The sequence below is a fragment of the Thunnus thynnus genome, chromosome 20 (assembly GCF_963924715.1).
Source record: "Thunnus thynnus chromosome 20, fThuThy2.1, whole genome shotgun sequence".
In the NCBI taxonomy this organism is placed as follows: Eukaryota; Metazoa; Chordata; class Actinopteri; order Scombriformes; family Scombridae; genus Thunnus; species Thunnus thynnus.
The window spans coordinates 3,064,523-3,086,567 of NC_089536.1; the positions used below are offsets into that span (position 1 = coordinate 3,064,523).

Genomic DNA, 22,045 nt, shown 5'->3' on the forward strand with positions numbered 1-22,045 from the left:
CCACAAGAATCTGACAGACACACAGCCTCCTCTGTGTGTGTGTGTGTGTGTGTGTGTGTGTGTGTGTGTAGTCTGTCCTCTTTCCAGGTCTCCATGGTGATGGAGGTCACTCTTGGCGGCACTTGGAAGTTGCTAGACGACCTCCAGATCAGATTGTTCAGATACTGTATGTTACTCCGTGCTCTATTTCTGTTATTTTGAGGTTTGTCTGTGAACTTTGTCTGTCTGCTGTTTGGCGGTGGGCAGGTGGAGTTCAGTGGGTTTATCAGAGCTTGTTTGCTAAAAAAAAAAAAAACAACCTTCCTGTTGCTGCTGGAAACAGAGCTGATGAAAGCACTCCGAACAGTAAATCTGCTGCAAACGCACAACTATAAGCTAACAGAGGCTAAAAAAAGCTCAGCAGATCTGAAGAGTTGGGTGAAAATTCTTTGGTTTGTCATGGTTAGCCACTCATTTCACATCACACATCGGCTCGTGAAACAGACACTAGCTTAAAGAAAGAGGAAGTCTCACGTTCAGGTAGCGCGCATCCAGCTCCACCTTCTTCTCCAGCTCTGTCAGCAGCTCGTTGTGGAAAGACTTGAGCTGCAAGACACACACACACAGGAACACAGAAACCTCAAAAAAACAATGCGACAAACACTAAACAGACCAAACCTCAAGTTGCTACATGACACAGAAAGAAATGTTTAGTGTTGCAGCGCGAGAATGACTTGAAGGGATGTATTTGAGTTGCCATCGGAAACGTCACACCCAAAAGGAATAGGGAAGGATGTCTGGCATGTAAAACACAAGCCAAAGTCAATGTGCTGTCTGTGTGCATGTATAGTCTGTGTGTGTTTTTATATATTTAATTTAACTATACTATTTTTAACTGTACTTCTGACAGTCGACTAAACCTACAGGACACATTTCAAATGATTAAATAGAAGCAAAACACATCTATTCTCGCGCTAAGTGACCTCTTACCGTCTTTGTTCCCCCCTCTTATCATCCATACAGGAAGACATAATATTTTCTTTGACTACTATCAGCAGGATATTTGCTGAAAAAGCAAGAACCCCCTAATGATTTAGATTGCAAGACGGAGAGTTCATTGCCTAGAAATGTAGACAACAGTTTACGAGTCTCACTGAAGGGCTGTGATTCACAAGTTGCAATGTTTTACTTTACAGTACTGCTGCTCAGTCTCCCCATATAACAGATAACCATCTGCTAAATGCCTAATTTGCAAATTGTACAAAAAACATCATGATTGCCTGAGATTTTTGACATCCATTACCCAAAAGGATGAGAGGGCATTCAAATTTAAATATCCGATCCAAATGCTCCTTATTTCCTCTCTCAGTTGACTAAATGTTCCCTGTAAATGTAGCCACAATTGGCCAATTTACGCTTTGAAAGATTCAAATAAAAGGTCTTCTGGTTAACTGAACTAAAAAATATTTTCATTCTCTATAATGGCTGTAATTTACATATCAGAAGACCAGTAAACACTGCTGTCAGAAAGTACACTAGAAGCTACTCAAGTACACTGATGAGAGAGTGTCATTACTTCCTGCCTTGCTGAGTATTAAATATTAAATTTACAATCTGTTTGGCTCCAAACTGGTGGCTTAAGAAGTGCTGATTTTAGCATCACCACCGCCGCCGTCACCACCACATGCTCACCATCTCTTCAAGCTGGATCTGGATCTGTCTGTGCACTTCAGCCATCTGAAAGAGCACCTCCCCTGCAGGGAAGAAGACAAAGAAAAGAAAGACAATAAACAAAAAGGGGAAGGGGAGGGGCGGAGAGAGAGAGAGAGAAAGAGAAAAAAACATAGATATTTAATCTTTCCAATGTCTGTGAGAGCTACATACATCGTGCAAAAAAAAGAAAGACCATGCAGCCACACAGAACAGATGAGAGACAGGTGTGTGGTGTCGAGGGAGGAGGAGAAGGAGGTAATGGACAAGATGAAACATCTGTCATGATACCGACGAAGCAGACGAAACTCAAAAAAAAAAACATTACAGGAATATGCAGCACAGACAGAATGGATGAAAAATAAATAAAAAGAGTTAATCAAGAAATCTACTGAATGTTTTAAATTCAATCAGACTACTGTTTTACCAAGAGCTTACATCACTACTGCTATTAAAAACACAAGAACAGCATAATAAAAAAAAAAGTATTTCTTCTTTGCATTAACACAAATGTTGTACTACAACATAACAGGAGAAAAAATTAAAAAAAAAAAAACACCAAAAAGCAGAACCCAGAAAGAAGTCAAAAGCAAAAACAAAAAGAAAGGAAAAGAAAATAAATAAATAAATAAAAATTTTAAAAAAGTAAAAGGATGATTCATGCAGCCAGGGAGAGGTGCGTGTCATTTTAAGATACCTACATGCTGCCTCTTCTGAATATGCAATGCATTGTAAAAAAAGGAACAAAAAGATCTAGTTTGAGCAAAGAACAGAAGGATAAAGACCTTGATAGACAGTGACAGATCAAACTACCCCAGAAGAATGAGACACACGACAGGTTTTCACATAGAAAAACACTCAGACAGGCAGTTAGTCAGAGCCTCTACTTATTTACATACCATCTATATACTGTGTGTATCTATGAGCACCTTAACACATACTGGATTCTTTAGGTTCTTGCTTATATTTTAGTAAGTAAACATCCAATTATTATGTTACAGTCCAACTGAAATCACATTTAATCATCCCTCTCTGTGGTCAAAAATGTTTTTTAAATGTATTGGTAATAGTTTTGTATTACTAGAATGAAAACAAAAGGTCTTTGAGGAAATATCAGAAATGCTGATATTTGTGTGCTTGATTAACAGCAGCTGGAGGGACGTGTAGGTGTCTGTGTTTGATTGACAGCAGCTGGAGGGGCATGTCTGTGTCTGTGTTTGATTGACAGCAGCTGGAGGGGCGTGTCTGTGTTTGATTGACAGCAGCTGGAGGGGCATGTCTGTGTCTGTGTTTGATTGACAGCAGCTGGAAGGGCGTGTCGGTGTCTGTGTTTGATTGACAGCAGCTGGAGTTGCGTTTCGGTGTCCATGTTTGATTGACTGCAGCTGGAGGGGCGTGTCAGTGTCTGTGTTTGATTGACAGCAGCTGGAGGGGCATGTCGGTGTCTGTGTTTGATTGACAGCAGCTGGAGGGGCGTGTAGGTGTCTGTGTTTGATTGACAGCAGCTGGAGTTGCGTTTCGGTGTCCATGTTTGATTGACTGCAGCTGGAGGGGCGTGTCGGTGTCCATGTTTGATTGACAGCAGCTGGAGGGGCGTGTCTGTGTCTGTGTTTGATTGACAGCAGCTGGAGGGGCGTGTCGGTGTCTGTGTTTGATTGACAGCAGCTGGAGGGGCGTGTCTGTGTCTGTGTTTGATTGACAGCAGCTGGAGGGGCGTGTCGGTGTCTGTGTTTGATTGACAGTAGCTGGAGTTGCGTTTCGGTGTCCATGTTTGATTGACTGCGGCTGGAGGGGCATGTCTGTGTCCATGTTTGATTGACAGCAGCTGGGGGGGCGTGTAGGTGTCTGTGTTTGATTGACAGCAGCTGGAGGGGTGTGTAGGTGTCTGTGCTTGATTGACAGCAGCTGGCCATATGAATGGAGACTAAATAAACAAACTGCTTTGGCTACAAGTCATGGACGGCAAGAGCAACGACCAAACCGGCATTTAATGGGTCTGAAGTGACATTTGTAGGTATGTTTACATGCTGTTTAATCTGCTAACTGACGTTAGCGGTGCACTTTTCCCCTGTGAATGTTTGTTTGGTGACTCATTCAACATGCTAAACGGCAGGAAAAGATGTTTGTTATGTCTAAGTTAGATAAGAAGGAAACTTTAGCAGGAAAGTTACTGTGGGTTGTTGTTCAGAGTCTGTGGCTCTTGTGTTGTGTAGCAGGATGCGATCAGGCTCAGTGTGACCGTCTGCTCTGCCTATGATAGAAGGACACGTTATGACTTTGTGCAAGATTTGACTTGATGTGTTGAAATAAGGACTGCAGCTGTGTAAGCAGATGGCGGAACAGTATTTTTCTCACTTTTGGTTTCTGATTATTTTTTCCTCAAAGGGGAACACAGGACAAGGGTTTTATGAGATATATTTTCTGCAGTAGACAAAAAAGGCAATTTAATTTCAGTTGGACTTTAAAAATTGGATGATATTACTTTTTTAAATTATAAACACAACCTAAACAAACATTTTTGACGATGATGCCTCAAATTTTGTTATTAAAAAGCTGTAACGAAGATATATACAGAGTAGAGCCCGACCGATACCTTGATATGACAGTGGATAAGTCACAAGACACTGCAGTACAGAAATGCAAAAGACATGTTTGTAGTAACTTTAAAATGTCCCGGTCGGCACATAACAAATCACAATTCTCTAAATCAGACTTTAAGGGAGCAGGAATGTGTTAATACTAAACAAATATCAGTCAGCATAGCTTTATAAAATCTCAAATATCGGTATCGACCTCAAAAATCCAGTTGAACCTGAGTGTGTGACACTTAACCATCAAATATGACTAACAGTTAATTTAAGTAATAAATTAATAGTAATATAGCTTTACTGGAAATCAATATATTATCATAAAACAAATTAAAACTATACAACACTTAATTTGAGGAAATAAGGGTTAACATACATAAAAACACATCTTATAAAACATACTGTATATATATATATTGCTATTTCTTTTTGTATATCTACCAAAATACTGTATATGGCAACACTGAACCAGTATATCCACGGTGAGATAATATCAAGAATAAATCTATAACTTGGCAAATAAGCTTTGGTACATTCACTGAAAATACCAACAGTAGCATATCCTACAGCTGCATCGCCACAAGAAGCACTGAGAGCTAATTTATTCTAAATGAACCCCCTGATATGCATTAATGGCACTCATTGGCCTCCTGCATAATGTATGCTGACATCAGATAATGTACAGAACGTTGCTGCAGCGCCGACATGAGCGAGGCGTGTGGGTGGGCATCGATGGACCTGTGGATGCCGGACAGTGGACTGGTAGGGGTGGGCGGGGGGGTACACTGTGAGAGTGGGCTGTCAGAAGGGGATTAATGGGCTTAATGGAAGTGCTGCGGTCATGCTGACAAGACTCAGTCGGAGAAGATGGGATTTAGGAAAGGTCGGAGAAGGAGGTGGGGGGGCACAGGTGGCATGTAGATTTACTCAAGCTTAAGTGCAATTTTTATTTTTCCTCCAATACATTCATCTAATGGCTAAATGTACTTAGTAGCATGACATTTTATATTAAATATTAGGGGAAAAAACTTTTAAAATGTGCTAGTTTTCTGAGATTTTCATGGTAAACTCAACATCTTTGTGTCTCTGATTGAACAAAATAAGTCATCTGAATATGCTAACTTCATTAGCATGTTTCAGAATTTTTGGACATTTTATACACTGAACAATCAAGCGATTATTAAAGAAAATAATTGTCAGACCTACTGATAATGAAAACAATAATCGGTTGCAGGCATAAAATACTTTTATGGATTAATACTACTTTTCCTCTTAGTTTTCTGTGTGTGCAATGTGGTAAAATACAACTTTACAACAAACAAGCTCAATATAAACTAAAATAATTAGTTTTAAAAGTAGATTTTTGGACACAGAGTCCTTCTTCAAGACCAGAGACACCAGATGGAGGACCCAAATTATATGGAGTAAACTGGACTTTTGGGGCCCAGTTGGTAATAAAGCCTTGTCACTAACTACTTCTTCCACCACTGGTGTGTGAGATCATCCTGACTGATATATATATCGAGATAAACCACGTAAAACACAGAGAAACATGCGGCAGTTTTATCCAGAGTCACAATAACAAAACTGCTCTCATCTTGACAGCTACGCCTCCTCTCCACCCATTCGCTAACGAACATGCAGCGACGGCTATAACACCGTGTAAGTGTTTGACTGTGGTGGGACGAGGCATTAGGAGCAGCGAGGCAGATAAATGCACAGGCGTGTACTTTCAAACTCTCCTTTGATTCCTGGAGGGCGCCCAACGCACACACACGCCACCCGATCTATTAACAAACAGCCACCGGCCATCGACAGGCTACTGAACACACACACACACACAGACAGGTGTTAATCTTGTTTTTTCATATCCCAGAGGGGTGTCAGAAAACAGCATTTTATAAAAAAAACATTCTTAATAGAGAGTGGAATTAATAGGGTATTATTTTTTACAGATAATAAGAGCGTATCTTGGTATTATTCCACACAATATAACATCATTGGACTGTGTTTTCTGTGTATTTTCATTTTTGTCCCTTTTAATATCTCTAAATATTTGTCATTTCTTACTATATCTTAGCAGACTGTGTCCAAATACAATAAAACTTTGTATTTCTGAATGTTGTTAAATGCAAAAACTAATCAAACTGATACACATAAAAACAATTTAAAGCAAGCAAAACTATTTCCACATAGTTATTATTATCATTATATTATTATTGCTTCCTATAATTTTTATGCCCTGGGTGTTGCCTCCCAGGCTACATGCTGGTTTCTTTAACTCTTGGTTACTGGTAGAGTGTGAGTGGAAAGTCTGCAGATGCTGGTCAGGGCAGCAAGTATAGGGCTGCCAACTAATGATTATTTTCATTATCACTTAATCTATTAGGTATTTTCTGGTTTAAGCAATGAATAGTTTGGTCTATTGAATGTCAGAAGATCCCAGAGTCCAAGATGATGCCTTCAAATGTCTTGTTTTTGTTTGGCCAAACAGTCCAAAACTCAAAGATATTCAGTTTCTTATCATATAAAACCAGAAAACCAGAAAGTATATTACATCTAAGAAGCTGGAACCCCATTCATTTTTGCCTTTCCTGCTTGAAATATTGCTTAAACAATTATAAAAAAAAATTGTTGCTGATTAATATTCTGTCAATCGAAGTACAAAGACGTTGCAACTGCAGAGAACTCAGAAAAGGGTCAGGGTACTATTTTTGTAGAAATGCAAATATAAAATTAACAACCATTGAAACTAAATGTCATTAGCCTATTAATATCGATATTTACTGAAATCTAATTAAAATGTGTTATCTGCAAAACTGGATACAAAAATATAAATGTAGGAATTGCATTCATACAGGTTTTTTTTTTATGGGGTTTAATAACCTCAACTTCACTGAAACCTACTTCTGAATCCAAACGTAAGCCCATGGTTCAAACAAACCCACACACACTAATAACCTTCATGGATTCAAGTGCCCCTACAGATCAGTTACTGTACAAAGACAAAGAGAGACAGAGGGACGTCAACTCTCATCCTCGCTCCATCTTCACTTCACTCTCTCGCTCTGCCAATATGAAGCCGTTCAGCTGGTGATGAAATATAGCTGTAGGATTAACTACACTTCACGCTATGCTCGCTTCTATAAAACAGAGCCTCTGTCATTTATTTCTGGCTTTTACAACAGATGTGCATCATCTATAGACTAATTAAGGTTCTTCTTCATTGATCCCCGCTGGGGGAACGGTCTTCTCGCTTGTTCTCCTTCTCCGGCAGGTCAGAGTTCAGCACTCATAGCTTCAGAGTCTCTTCACTTCACACTCGAGTGGAGCAGATGGTCGATAAGAGGTCACCCCGCTGCCAGCTGCTTCAGCCAATAAAAATGTGCCGTTTTCAATGTTTGCCTGTTTTTTTTTTTAGTTTAATTCTGGTTGACTGCAGCTTGAGTTTATTTTCATTTCTTTTAAATCACTCGTCAAAGTGATTGCCGAGATCTGGGAACATTGTGACATCACTACAACAGTGAGTGCACCTGAAGCACAGGCACTGATTCAAGCATCCGCAGGGAAATCATACTGTAAGGTTACTTTCTCTTTTAAACTCTCTTGGGTGTCTTGACGGTTCCCTTTAGGGTTTGACCACCCAGTAGTTTCATAAAATGACATAAAAAGGTCTGGGGCGGCTGCAACTAGTACAATACATCCCGTCCATAAGCGTTTTTAATCAGGGGAGACCCAAAAATCATGTCATTATAAACCTTTAATTAGTACCTTTCTTCAAAGTACTCTCCTTGAGATGCGATACACTTGTCCCAGTGCTTCTCCCATCCCTGGAAACATTTCCTGTGGTCATCTTTTATCAGCGTGGCCAGAGCCTCCTGCTTCCTGCGTTTCTTCCCACGGTGGTGAATCTTCTCCCTTTCAGTCCTACTTTTAGTTTGACCAAGCTGTAGGCATACGCTACCTATAACTACACCCTACTCCTGCCTGTGCGATCAAGAACTTCCGGAAATTGTTGGGTTCCTAAGTGGCATCAAGACATCAAGGACCGCCACAGAACACCCCCACCTCCGCTAGTGGTCTGAACTGTTGGCAATAATCAGTCACTGCACAGAAAAACTACATTCAAGTCCAGTTGGTCAAAGTTGAACCAGAAAATCAGCCTGTAAACTGAGATTTGATTAGGATAAGTTTGGCTAACGTCAAGGCCTGACTGCTTAGCGATGTCGCCATATCCGTAGATCTCAGCGATTAACCTGATTAAAGTGTTATTATTAGCAAACTATGAAAATAAGATCAAACTTGTAATGAAGCCAAAGTACCCTTTAAAGTCCTAACTACTGAAAGAGAAACTTTCAACAGGTCTCGCAGTGCACATCTATCAGTTTGTCCTAAGCCGATGAATTTGTCCTGCAGGCGTTCATCAACCAGAAGATCCCCAAATTCCTGGATGTTCTTGTTTCATTGCACTCATTAATCTAAAAGAACCTCCCACCACCTCTCACTTGTATTGTGAAATATTGGACTTCCACCCACCACAACTAAGCCGCTTACTGATAATCAGAGCAGATCACAACATCTGAGGCTTAGAAGGAAGTAAAAGCACATTGTTGTCCGCACCCACAGAGTGCACAGGTCCGGATCAATTAAATAATACACAAATGCTGTGTTTGTCTACTAAAAAGGTTCTCACAAACTGATAGTACAGCTTCCGTACAACTGTCCACTAGTCACAAAATCTTTTTTTTTTCCCCTCTTAATCTGACTTTCATTAGGATTTTTGGCTTTGCATGCCAGTGTGGAAACTAAAGACAGGGTTTTAACTGAGTGCAGGGCCATTTCATCTACCAAACTAGGAAAACTAGCCCAATTAAGCAAATAAAAAGGCATTTTGTTGGTTTAATACTTAAAAGATCCATCATTAAGTCTGTGATTCAGAGGTTTACGGCACACGTGGGGAGAAATTAGAATAACAATAGCTTCCAAAATACAGCTCACAGGATTAAATTTGAGAAATAAGGACTCGTCTATCAACCCTGATTAGCCAAACTGGGGTAAAGTTCATTCAGAAAAAAAAATTGGTCTCAACCACCAAACAACGAGCAGTCAGTATGTGTGTGTATGTGTTGAGCACTTCTGCTTGCAGCACCAGAGGAGGCCCATTACTCAGTGTGGCTAACCCAAGGGCAGCACTCACATCTGAGTTTATTACCCCGGCTACTCTCCATGTGACTCCTGAGCTCAACAGAGGGTGAGAGAAAGAGAGAGAGAGAGAGAGAGAGAGAGAGAGAGAGCAGTTAATGGCCATGCGGTGGAAGGTGTTTTATGTAGTGTGTGTCTCTGCAGGGACTGTATTATAGGAGCCTGAAAGCAAACACAAGCAGCTCTAATCCCCAGAAAGCTGCAGTGGCGGGAGTACAACGTGCTGCGGGGAGATTTGTCCTCCTCAGAGCCGAATGATTGACACCGTTATTGTTGTGCTCCTCTGGGTCTTTAATTTCTCTTAACTGCGGCTGCATGCGCGTGCACGTAAAAACACACCCGAGGACACGAATTGTAAAAAAGCAGACACAATAGCCTTAATAGTATTTATATTTTTAGCATCTATTTGACAACAGAATGACTTGACAAGTTTTTGTTGCAGTTACGAGAACAATTTATCTACATTTTTGTGCATTTGCGGTCCAACATGATAATATAAAACCCCTCACTGTGCTGGCGGTAATATAGAGGCTAAAATGTCCTTTCTGTCGCCGTGTTCCTCGTTATAAATTGAAGTAACGGCACAAATCCTTACAACTTGATGACACAATCACACATAATCATGTCATAAATGTGTTTTTGAGAAGAAAAATGAATCCTTTCAAAAAAAGGAATCAGGCTACAGAAGATCAATATAAATGACCGGCTATACATAATCATTCCAGGGTGGCTGATGAGGTGCAAAATGGAGACTGATTATGTGAGACAGCAGATGCAAGCTGGAAGCGACGGATGGAGGCATGGAGGGAAAAGACAGAGATAAAAACCGGATAGCTTTTTGTGTTTTGACAAAACCCACATGGACCCCAGCTGGTCAATAATAACTCTGGCATCTAAACTCGTCATTTCTGGCCTCGAATTGGGTCCAACGTTGGGAAATCAGCAAGTAATTTATTATTATTTTTAACCATTTCCTTTAAATGATCTGTCACCTGGTCACCTTGTCGAAGGGAAAAACTGAACATGGTCTAAAATCAGGCTGTAATAAGGATTTTAGAGGCTTACAAACATCACTTCACCTACTAAAAAGAGGCATTGAATTCACTGACAGCTTCACGCTACAGCGTGGTTTCAATAAGCTAACGAGCTGACAAGTGTTACTATGTTTTAATCTTATAAACATTCAGAAACTGAGAATCCAAAATGGATGAACAGTTAAAAGATATTTTTTCTTCTTGTCAACAAATCTCATGTGTAGAGCTAAACCAACGATGAATTTATCTACTTACAAGTATTGTGTGTGTGTATCCAAAGCCTGATATATTCTTTGATGAGTTTATTTAGACCAAAGACTAATAACTATAATAATAAATGATCATTTTCAGTCTCCGGAGAGTAGTTCTGTGTAAAGCAGACATCACTGAGCATGTGCCGGAACGTGGTTCTGTTATGCTACATATCACAACCTCTTGACTTTGCGCTACATTGTGCATCGTACATAACTTGAGTATAAGTATGGCCTTACACAGAACTACTCTCTGGGGACTGAAAATGATCATTTATTATTATAGTAAAAATGTGATTAATGTGAGTAATTATTAGTCTTTGGAGCCATTTCTAAACAAACTAATGCGACCAAACTCTTCATAACGAAGGAACATGTCACCCAGTGCAGCAGGGTGGCTCATTGACGTGTTTTTAATGGTTTTCAGACAAAAACGGAGGTCTACGGCACAGAGGAATAAGATATATCAGGCTTTAGATACATAATATCTAAAGTACATCAGTTCATTGGTTTGGCTTTACACAATATAGAAAATCATCAGTCTTATCCTTGAACTGTTTTTTTTTAGGTTTTTATGCCTGTTTTTCCATTTGGGATTCCCAGTTTCTAAATGTTTATAACATGCCAAACTGAACATGGTAACACTTGTCAGCTCCTTGTTAGATTTTTCTCGCTGCTGTCTCATGAATATCATACAAAATATTTGTGTGTGTGACCTGGATTGTTTGGCAGCCAGTTCATTCTGCAGTGCCTCTGGTTAGAGCCTGTGTTTCACATTATTATCAGCATCATTAAGTCACCATTTGGCTGGATCCCCACATCAAGGACAATGCGACAGCTCAAGGACATTTTATAGTACCTAACAGGTTATTAAAGCCACATTAACACGATGTTACATCAATTTGTAAAATCAAACACTACACAAACCCTCCGTGATATCTTTTCATGACCTTACTAACACAAAAAGACATGCGGCTCACTGTTGACAAGACAGCTTGTTTGAGAGCACTGATGAATGTGACACTCAAGATAGAAACATGCTATAGAGGCAGAGGAAAAGCTGTAGACAGGTGGTGTGGGGTGAAGTGATGGATGGCAGGTGGGGGTGATCAAAGTGCTCGGGACTGTGGTGCTCTGTTGGCAGCAAGGTTTTCATTTGACCAGAGACTGTCTGAAGGCTGCTAACGAGCCGGGAACATTGCTCTCTGGCTCGTATGCCTCTCCCTCCTTTGTCTCTTTCTTCATTATGCGTCTCTCTTTTCTTCCTACGTCTCTCTCTGTGTCACCTCCCTTTGAGTCGAGGACAAGGACTTTCTAAAAGGGCAGAAACAGCGAGGGAAAGCTAAATTTGTACAGTGAAGCTGCTCTGATGACGCGCAGACAGACGGATAGCTCCGTCTCCCATCTGTGACTGGTCACTTGGGTTTTGGCAATTAAATAGTAAGTTGACCCTGGACAGAAATTAAAATGGTTAATAATTAAAAAAGGGTTGGGAAAAAAAGACCAAAAATAAAAAGTAAAAGAAAGAAAACTCTACCAAACTATGTCCATTCATTCCATAAGTTTATTGACCTGCTTAATCCTTCAGCTGGGGCCGACCCCTTAATGCATCGGGTAAACGGTTTACTACACACAGTATACAGTAATCAAAATGCCTGTTTTTATTAGTGGGTAGCTAGTTTAAGCATGATATGTCTGTGCCCTAACAAGACTCGCTTGCTTCGCATGCTTCAGTTCTGCCCTAATTTGCCCCATCTGCCCCTGTCAGTGGCCCAACACCCCTCTGTTTGGTGAAACTACCCCTCTGATGGGTTCAAGTGCCCCTCTAGCTTACTCAAGTGCTATGTTTGGCCCACGTGCCCTTCTTGGTGAGTAACCCCTTTGGACCAACTATCCATCTAACCCTTACCCGTGTACCCTTCTCTGGTTGGCCCACTTGTCTCTCTGGTCAGACCAACTGCCCCTCTAGTCGGCCCAAGTGCCCCTATGATTGGCCCATGTGCCACACTGGCTGGCCGAAGAACACCTACTGGTGGACCAACTGCCCCTCAAGGTGGCCCTAGTGAGCCAATTGGACCATCTGCCCCTCTATATTACCCAGATACCCTTCAGGGTGGCCTACGTGCACCATTAGCACTTGGGCCCCTGCTGTTGGCCCGACTGCCCTTCTAATTTACTCAAGTGCCCTTATGATTGGCCCAGCATGAGCCACTCTGGCTGGCCAAAGTACACCAAACAGGTGGCCCAATCGCACCTCTAGGTGGCCCTAGTAACCCCCCTTGCTTGGATTAACTGCCCCTCTAAATTACAGGTACCTTTCTGATTGGCTTATGTGCCCCATTTGTACTTGAGGCCCTTCCAGTTTGCTCAACTGCCCCTTTAGTTTACTCAAGTGCCCATACGATTGGCCCAAGCACACCTACAGTACAGGTAGCCCAACTGCCCATCTAGGTGGCTCTAGAAACCAGCTTGCTTGGACCAGGTGCCTCTCGAGTTGTCCCAACTGCCCATCTGATTGACTTAAAAGCCCCTAAGGTTACGTTATTAGCCACTCTACTGCCACCTTCAGGCAAAAACGAACTTTTAACACTTCACAGACAAAAAGTGCAGCTTTTTCCATTTTCGTACCTGCCTCCACAGAGTTTGAGCACATCCCTGCACAGAAAGATAAACACTCACTTAACTAATTTAAAAGTTTTCCATCCATCCGACTGCCTTGAGATGAAACCTGCACATGCAGATGAATAAAACGTCAATCATCCTGTACTGTGACAACGCTTCACCAGCTTCTCAGCGTTGTATAACTCAATTAAGCCAATTAAACTTCAGTAATATTCAGAAAGTAGTTCCGACTTTGTTCAGACTTGTCATCAACTGATGATTAAAAACGCCACATTCAACCTGACTTTTTAAGGTCGGACACCAGCAGAAACCGTCCCCTGGTGGATAATGTGCGTAGGAGTAGATGTTTTTACACTGCAAGATGGTGAGATGATAAGGCTGGGGGAAAAGAATAATAATAAAAAAAAAAGAAACACTTTGAAAGAGTGCTCTCGCTGCAATTTCCCTCCACACAGAGTGAATGCTGGATGAATTCAAATTGGGGTTGAAGCTCGGGGGAAATTCAGCCTGTGCTGGCTAAGAAAAACGAGGGTCACCAGGAGGTCACCCGTTTTTCCTCAAAGTGAGTAGTGTGAGATTTCAAGCGAGTTGAAATCACAGTTGGAGGGAAAACAAGAGCCAATATTGTGGAAGAATTTCCCTATGAGATGCTCGGTGACTCAGCAATAACAACCTCGTAGTGTCACAGAGGATGTTGCTTCCCCGTCCTTGTTTATGAGTCTTTATTATTGCTTTCATCTCCTGTTCTCTTTACCTCTGCTTCCAGGAGCAACTGCTCTTATTTCTCCTGCTGCCATCCAGCTGCCACGGCAACAGCTGTGATTTAAGTCACCTCTCTCCGAGACAAAAGATTATTATTTGAGAGCCAAATGAGCAGAAAATTATACAGTAAAATCCACTGATGAATACTGAACCGCAGGAAGGAAATTTTGTCTATTTGACCCATCAGAATTACATTCTCCCCTGCTGATGTCTAATATCTGCATCTGAGCCTTGTTCTCATTGGTGAAAGCCTGCTATCCTTTCACAGTATGTCTGATGAAGTGAAGGAAAATGCCTCGAAGGCCTGAACACTCTTCTAAATCTTGTTCCTATGAATTAATTATCCAAAGGCTAATTGTTTCCTGGACCTCAAATTTGGCCATCAGAATTAACCTTAAATTGTTTTAATGAGATGGATGTTACGCTTAAGTGTGTTCAGCCCTCGGCAACGGGAATAGACGAGAGAATGATGAGTTAGTAGAGGGCAGGGATGGAAGGAAAATTTAATTAAAGCTAAAAAATTGAGTATAAAATATGTGGACATGCTGTTAATTCACTTATGGTTACGCCTGGCAGGATGGAAGGAGTTCTGGTGAAAGTTGGTCAGGACTCATCAGGTGTCATAATTTGTGTGTTTTAATTTCAATAAAATATCAGGTAATTTATGGGTAAACTAATCGGCAACTATTTTAACAATCGATTGATCAAACATTCAACATTTACAGGTTTTAGACTGTCGGTCGGACAAAACAAGACATGTGAAGACCTTCTTCACCTTGGAGTTTGGGAAACTGGGATATTTAGACCAAACGATAAATCAAGAGTTGCAGCCCTATTATTTTAATTTCTTTTTTTTTTTAAATGATCAAGACTGACAAAATAATCCAGATTAAAAGGTTTTACTCGCAGTACTTGGATGAATTTTGGCGCCACCGATTTTTAAAATGGACTATTTACTGATCTGTGTCATCTTGCAGCTACAGACAGACATTACATTATATGTATGAAGACATAAAATCAAGGTGAAAGTTAATTTAAATGGATCCCTTTCATTAAAAAAAAAAAAAATCCTGATATTTTTCTGTGAAAATCTCTAATAAACGAATAACAATGAGCCTTAGGAATGAAGAGGAAGTAGAGGACGTTGGATAACTCAATAATGGTAAAAAAATTAACAAAAGAGTGGACGAGGTCATCGCAGGGAAGGTTCAGGATGTGCACAGATTGAGATTTTTGTCTCCAAGGTGCCACTTTAAGTGGTTCTAGTTTGTCTTATATTTGTATTTTATTTATGACAATTTTGTTGTCATTGTAAGTTGGTATTGTCTACCTTTTCTGAGTCAGTTACTCATTGTTTTATTGATCAATGTGATTTTAAACTGCTGTTTGTATCATTGTTGCTGTTGTTGTTGGGATCCCAGGAAGACTAGACTCTAGACCTAGACTCACCTAATGAGGATCCAAATAAAGAAAAAAAAAGAATTATGACAATCTTGAAAATCCCAGTGAGGCTTTCCTGGCTAGATAAAAGGTTTAATTCCATTTTTAAAATCTTCTTCCTTATATGAATATTGTTCCATAATGTTAAACTACATACTGCACGCCTGACTGTGACACTGTTCAGACTTTTTATTTCCATTTTAAATGGTAGGAATGAGAAGCTACTGCTGTAACGTCCAAGGACAGAGCATGTATGGAGAGATACAGGTTTGCATCTAGGATACTGAAATTCAGCCATTCACAGATTATATAAAGACAGTCTGCCTGTTCTTCCTTTCAGGTTTGAATGCCAGAGCACAGAGCCGAGTGAGTACCACCTCTGCCCGAATTTGCATCTGAATGACTTGAGCCTTATATGGTCAGAGAGGGGAACCGGAACTGCAGGAGCCTCCTTTTTTTTTCCCTCTCACAACTATGTCCATATTTAGTATACGGAAGAAAGATGATGTCGTTTTCAGCCGTCCTGACATCACCGACGAGCCATTTTTGGTGCGCGCATCAAGCATCGTACTCAGTCTCTCCTCCTCCTCCTCCTCCTCCTCCTCCTCCTTCATTCGGAGCGGCTCCAGTCGAGGCGTTTTCGTTTCATCTATTTTTAGAAATGTGTGCAGAGAGTTGGCGTGTTCTCCCAGGGGCTGCCTGAGCACCCACATCAATGCAGGGGCGTTCGCAGACACAGAGAGAAGCAGTAGTGAAAGAGGAGTAGGATGAGTGGGATGACACTCTCTCTGCAGTCGTAGAGCATCTCGTTTCTCTCTCCGCACGGGGAGTCATGCAGCATCGTGTAAATTAAGAATAACTGAATGAAACACGGTGAGGCATCGTTTTCCTCCTGTGCTGTGTGGTATCAGCTGTGCAAAAGTGATAAACATCACCGCTCTCTCACCATAAACAAGTGTCCCCGTGAGGAAATGTGAGTCAGTGTATTTTGGGCCTCAGAAGTGGATAATAATCGTGTGATAGTTTTTTTTTCTTTGCATGTACTAATTACTCAGTATGAGCACTCGCCTGCTCCGGCATGTGAGGGTGTGTGTATGTACAGTAAACGTGTAACTATGTGTGTGTGTGTTTGTGTGAAGGCAGCTTAAATCTATCATTAAACTGCTCCCCTGCTTCTGCTGCAGTTTCTAAAGTTATACAGCAAACAGCCAAACTTCTAATGAAAGTAACAAGCTATAATCACAAACACCGGAAGCCTGCATGTAATGACTTCTTCTTCTTCTGCAGTTTGATTCATTCAGATAACTGCATTACTGATACCTGGAGTTAAGAACCGGGTCTGAATTGAAAACAGGTATTCTGATTTTGCTTATTTGATATCTGAGATTTTAAGAGTGAAGTTTGAAACTACCGAGCTTCCATCAATGCATCGCCACGTGTTAACCGACATGTACCTATAGCCTGGTCTTTACTAGGGCTGCAACTAATTGTTGTTTCCATATCAATTAAGCTAACCGATTAACCGAGAAAATTGTTTTTTGTCCATAAAATGTGTCAGAAAATAATGACAAATGTTGTTATATCTTCCCACAGTCCAAGTCTACGTCTTTAAATGTTTTTTCTGACCAACCGCCCAAAACCAAAAGATATTCAGCTCAGCGTGACAATAAAAAACATAAAATCCTCTCATTTGAGAAGCTGGTGTTTGTCATTATTACTTTAATAGACTAATTGTTGTAGCTTAAGTCTTTACAATATGATAGAGCTGATAACTGTGCCACCGCTGACATTTTGACTTATCAAAAAAGCAGGAAAAAGCACAGGTGTAAATAACTTATACAATGGCTCCGTTCCATTAATCATCCCATGTCAGCGAGCCAGCAGACACATTACCAGAGACCTGCAACTGACTCATCTAATGCAGCCATCATTAAATTCAACTGGTGCATGTTTGTTCTGTTTTCAAATAATATGACAAGACTCTGGACCAGGATTCAATTCAGTTAATAAAATCTAAAATAACACCAGTCTGTGGATCCTCAGGCTCCGGAAGCGACAGCAGGTTGCTGTACCTGTTTGTCCGTTTCACTCAGAAACAGATACCTCTCATACCTGCACAGCTATGTTCACTATGTTCAATTATGCTGCAGGAAAAACTGAACCTAGTTTCAATCTACTGACTCACTCACACAGAACAGCAGAGAAATCCTTCAGTCCAAACTTTATAGAACAAAATTCATCCAAAAACTTCAAATTCAACTCATGATTCCACCTCAATGTTCGGTATATAAAGGTCTTATGCTGACTTATTTATCAAGTCATCTATAATATCTTTAAAACCTGCATTAATAGATTTTTTTGGCCACTTGGAGGCAGCAAAAAAAATCTACCGCCTGGTGAATGTACGTCCAACATTCACTCTCTTTTAGCTCTGTTTTTGCTCTCCATCAACTCCTGAGGGAAATATCCAGCTAGTCTACAGCTAACTGTGTCTGTTTGGTGCTGAGCAGGTAGTGTACGGCGGCTTTTTACAGCTTTTTCTCTGAAAACAGCTGCTTGCTGCGACCCAAAACAACACTATGATAGCTCTGAGTGTGAACCAAAACAATAAAGTTGCAGCCGGACAGATAAACAATGAGCTGAAACTCACTATAAAGCTCCGTAAAGCCGAGAGGAGCTGCAGAGTCGCTGATAATTCTCTGTACAAGCCATGATCAACACATTACACAGCAATGATATTATCCATTCAGTCTGGATATTAGCAGTGATGCTAATGTGTAAGATCATTTATCAACAGTCCAGTGATTCCCTCATTTTCTCAAACCCAACTCTCCGTCTTCTCCCCGTTTCACCCCGTCACGTGCAACTCCACATCCTCTGCTCATGTGCTAATGCCATTAGCTACCGTTCATCTTAATGCTCTGATTAATTGCATTGTTTCAGCGACAGGCAGAGACTTTCTGCCAGAATTCACTGTGTGAGTTTAAAGTCCAGGGTCTTTTAATTCAGCTTTGCCCCCCCCCCCCCCCCCCCCCCCCTCACCCCCCCCACCCAGCCCCAACCCCCCCTCAACAAAACCCAATTATATGAACAATTACAAGTTGGCCGATTTTACAAATCTGCCTGCAGTCTTCATCAATTATGAAGTGTGAGGTAAAACCCTGGGCGAGTGATTATCCCTGACAAACACACACACATATACAAACCCTCCCTTATCTGTGGCCTTAGCACTGGTCACAGCCACAGGCACGTGCTGGCTCAGGAAAAGTGCAGCCACACACACACACACACACACATTTTCTGCACACACGCAACCAAAATACACAAAATCCTTGTTATCTGCTAATTAATACATGTAGCAAGCTTGAGCATTTTTTCACTTCGTGCCACAACAACAAAGCTCAAGGCTTTCTCTGACCTCCTCTAGACAAAAATAGATGTAGAAATCCTACAAAAAAAAAAAATCCTCTTATTATTATTATCATTATTATTAAATAGTAACAGGCTGAGGGAGGCTGGTTACTTCATCACAGATCAATGAATCCACATAAACTGGGAAATTATCTTGTATCATTTTAACTATCTAGTTGTTTCCAAGACATATACATGTAAAGGTCTGGTGAAAATATGCATTTGTAGAGAGAAAATGGCTTCATATTTAATGAGCATGTGAGCTTCCCATTATCACATGATCTTACCCATAAACAAATCCTCCACTTGTCGGAAACTTTGTCAGCTATGGAATAATATGAGAGTCCTGCAGATTGACCTTATAAATCCGACCTGTACGACATCTCTCCTGCGTTTCGCCAGGCTCAACGCACAGTAACGGAATATGCTAAAGCATCCACAAAGCTGCACAGACCACAGCTGCTCTGAGCCCTACTGATATGTGGAGACGGCATCAATCCATTCTGCTCAGCCTAGTCTGTCATTTGACTGGAGGCGGCGGAGGGGAGGAGAGGTTTGGCTGAGTTAAAGGGCTGCTGAGTCATGCTTAGGCTGCCAGAAACAAAAAAAACACACAATACAGGCAAACATGCAGACAAAAAGACAACAGAAGCTTAGAAAACAGGCTGATGGAAATGGACAGATGGATGATGGGATTTCCTATTAAAAGGAGTTTGCATACCAAGTGTAACATTTTTTTTATATGCAATCATTTATATGCATCCTTGGTATGCACAAAAAACCTTGCACACTAAGTCAGCTGCATCCCCCCCCTCCCCCCCAAAGCAAAAGCAAGCTTGATTGCATTCAAGTTCTTCTCTTTTGCAGGACGCCGATGCAAAAAAAAAATTAATGACAGACAAACAATTTTGGAGTTGTAAGCGTCTCCAGAACATGATGCTGTATCTACTTTAACATTTTCACATGCAAATTAAGGGGGTACTGGTGTGCAAAGGCCTTTCAGTTGTACTCTGAGGTGCTGCTTAATAATTGAATGTTTTAAGATGAAGCGTAGGCGTGTACGTTCATTAAAAAAAGCTGCAGGATTATTATTATAGCAAGAAGCAGAAAAACCTTCTCAGCCTTAAACATCCGTGATCTTTAAAGTGGTCGGGACGAGATCACCGTGCGAATTATGCGAGTTTAAGCTGAGCGGAGGGACGGTAATGAGCTTAATTAGAGCGGGCAGACAAGCTCAACTGAGTATTTACTCAAAGTGACGCAGGTGGTGGTGGTGAGGGGGGGGGGGGAGAAAAATGAAATGATGAAGCTCCGGGAGAAGTGCGAGGGAGCTCCAAAAAAGGTCTTCCCATGAATAATGAATGCAGCTTTGAAATCCTCCTCACTCGCCTCATATATATCCCTGTTTTACCCCTCCTCCTCTCGCCAGCTTTCCCTCCTTCCTTCCCTCCTTCTTTCCTTCCTTTCTTTCCTCTGCCGTTTCAGTCCACGCCTGCTATCTTAAGTCACGAAGAGGTTCTTACACGCACTACTCGTCACACTCCTCCGGAACTGCGTCTACGACTAAAAAAAAATCACACAACTTTTGCACGAGAGCGCGATACAGAAGTCTGTCTCGCTCGCTCGCTCGCTCGCTTCGTACAGATGTTCCTACTTGTGTATCAGCTAGAAATAGGTGCCTTCAACTCTCTCGCCTATGCAAATTAGCAAAAAAAAAACCCCAAAAAGATAATGAGCAAAACCAGAGCTGATCCAACTGAAACCAGACAACACGCCGTGTGTGTGTGTGTGAGAGAGATTTTCTGTTGACGGCTTGTTATGAATGGAGAACAAAAGTGCCTCCTGTGAATATCAAAATGCTAAATGACAAATTTGTGAATGTTTTATGTGCACACAGTGGTGCATTGTAGTAAAAAAAAACAACAACCGGAGAGCCTGAATGTGAGAAAAGAAACAAGAGATTCAACGTGCTGTGACAAACAGGCAAGAAATTAATTCTTCCCAAATCAGAATGTGTTCGAGTATAAGAATCGAGGGGGGGAACGGGGGGGAACGGGGGGGTAGGAGGGGTTGATAATGCAGTAAATCATCTCCAGTGTGCAGTGAGAGGCGGACTAATGCTCTGTCTTTAAGCACTAAATTACCTGGAAATAAATGTGTGTGTTTGTGTGTGTGTGTGTGTGTCCGGTTTCAGGTCGGTCATCAGCTGCTTATGCTCAACAAACCCCGAGCCATCCCATCCACCATCTTGCTTTGTGCAAGCCCCCCTCCCACCCACCCCCCCAGCCCTACCAGTGGGGGAGGGGGGCGGCGCTACAACCACTACGAGGACTCACCAAGATCCTTAGAGCCTTGACTTTCGCTGGCCATCTCGCCCATCCGCACCAGAGCGTCGAAGTAGCCCTTTGCAGCGTATGTGACACCTGGAAACATGGAAGCATTGGGCATCAGATCAGAAGGTCTTCTTCTTCAGCTCTGCAACCCTCCCCTACAGCCACCCCCAAGAGAGGTAAGGTTGGGCATGGGAAATAAAGAGCGACAGGCGGAAAAATGGAGACCAGGCAGGAAAAAGAAAAAAGCTCTATGGAGGCAACTACAGGAAACAAGTACAGAGAGAAAGCTACAGAGACTAAATCTCACAAACTACACCTTAAAATGCTTTCTTCAGCACAAGATACTTTGGAGTCTTTAAGAGATTACTGAAGTTCACCCACATTTTAACTTGCCCCTAATGGTATCTAGCCATACAGACATCTCTGAAACTTGGGAACTAGCTAATCTAAACACCAACCGACATTTTCTGTCGTCTTGCATTTTTATTAGCAACATACAAAAAGATTCAAGTAGCAGGTTTGTTGTTTTTAGCTGGTTCAGACTATCGGTGTCATTATATAATCGGTTATATCAGCTGATTAAGGTAAAATCTGATCACAAGTCGACCGTTTGTTGGTCTTGTTCTCTAGTAGGGGTGTGCCTGAATACAAATACATTATTCGGCAAAGCACAAATAGTGGGTTTTATATGAATATTTGTTTCATACAAATAT

General features: G+C 41.3%; 1 protein-coding gene across 8 annotated transcripts in view; it reads right to left on the reverse strand.

Moving 5' to 3' along the window:
• The window catches only part of baiap2b (BAR/IMD domain containing adaptor protein 2b), a 57,934-nt gene extending 36,496 nt beyond the window's left edge, over positions 1–21,438 (reverse strand). For 6 of the 8 annotated variants that reach the window (XM_067576105.1, XM_067576101.1, XM_067576104.1 and 3 more), the window contains exons 1-3: positions 21,336–21,416; positions 1,672–1,733; positions 514–585 (exon numbers count right to left, since the gene is read on the reverse strand). In XM_067576105.1, coding sequence (XP_067432206.1) covers positions 514–585; positions 1,672–1,733; positions 21,336–21,378 — 177 coding nt within the window. In that variant the 5' untranslated portion in view covers positions 21,379–21,416. Of the gene's footprint in view, positions 1–513; positions 586–1,671; positions 1,734–21,335 lie in introns of all 8 variants that reach the window. The other 2 variants (XM_067576107.1, XM_067576106.1) reach the window with 1 other exon arrangement.
• Between the last annotated feature and the right edge of the window lie 607 nt (positions 21,439–22,045).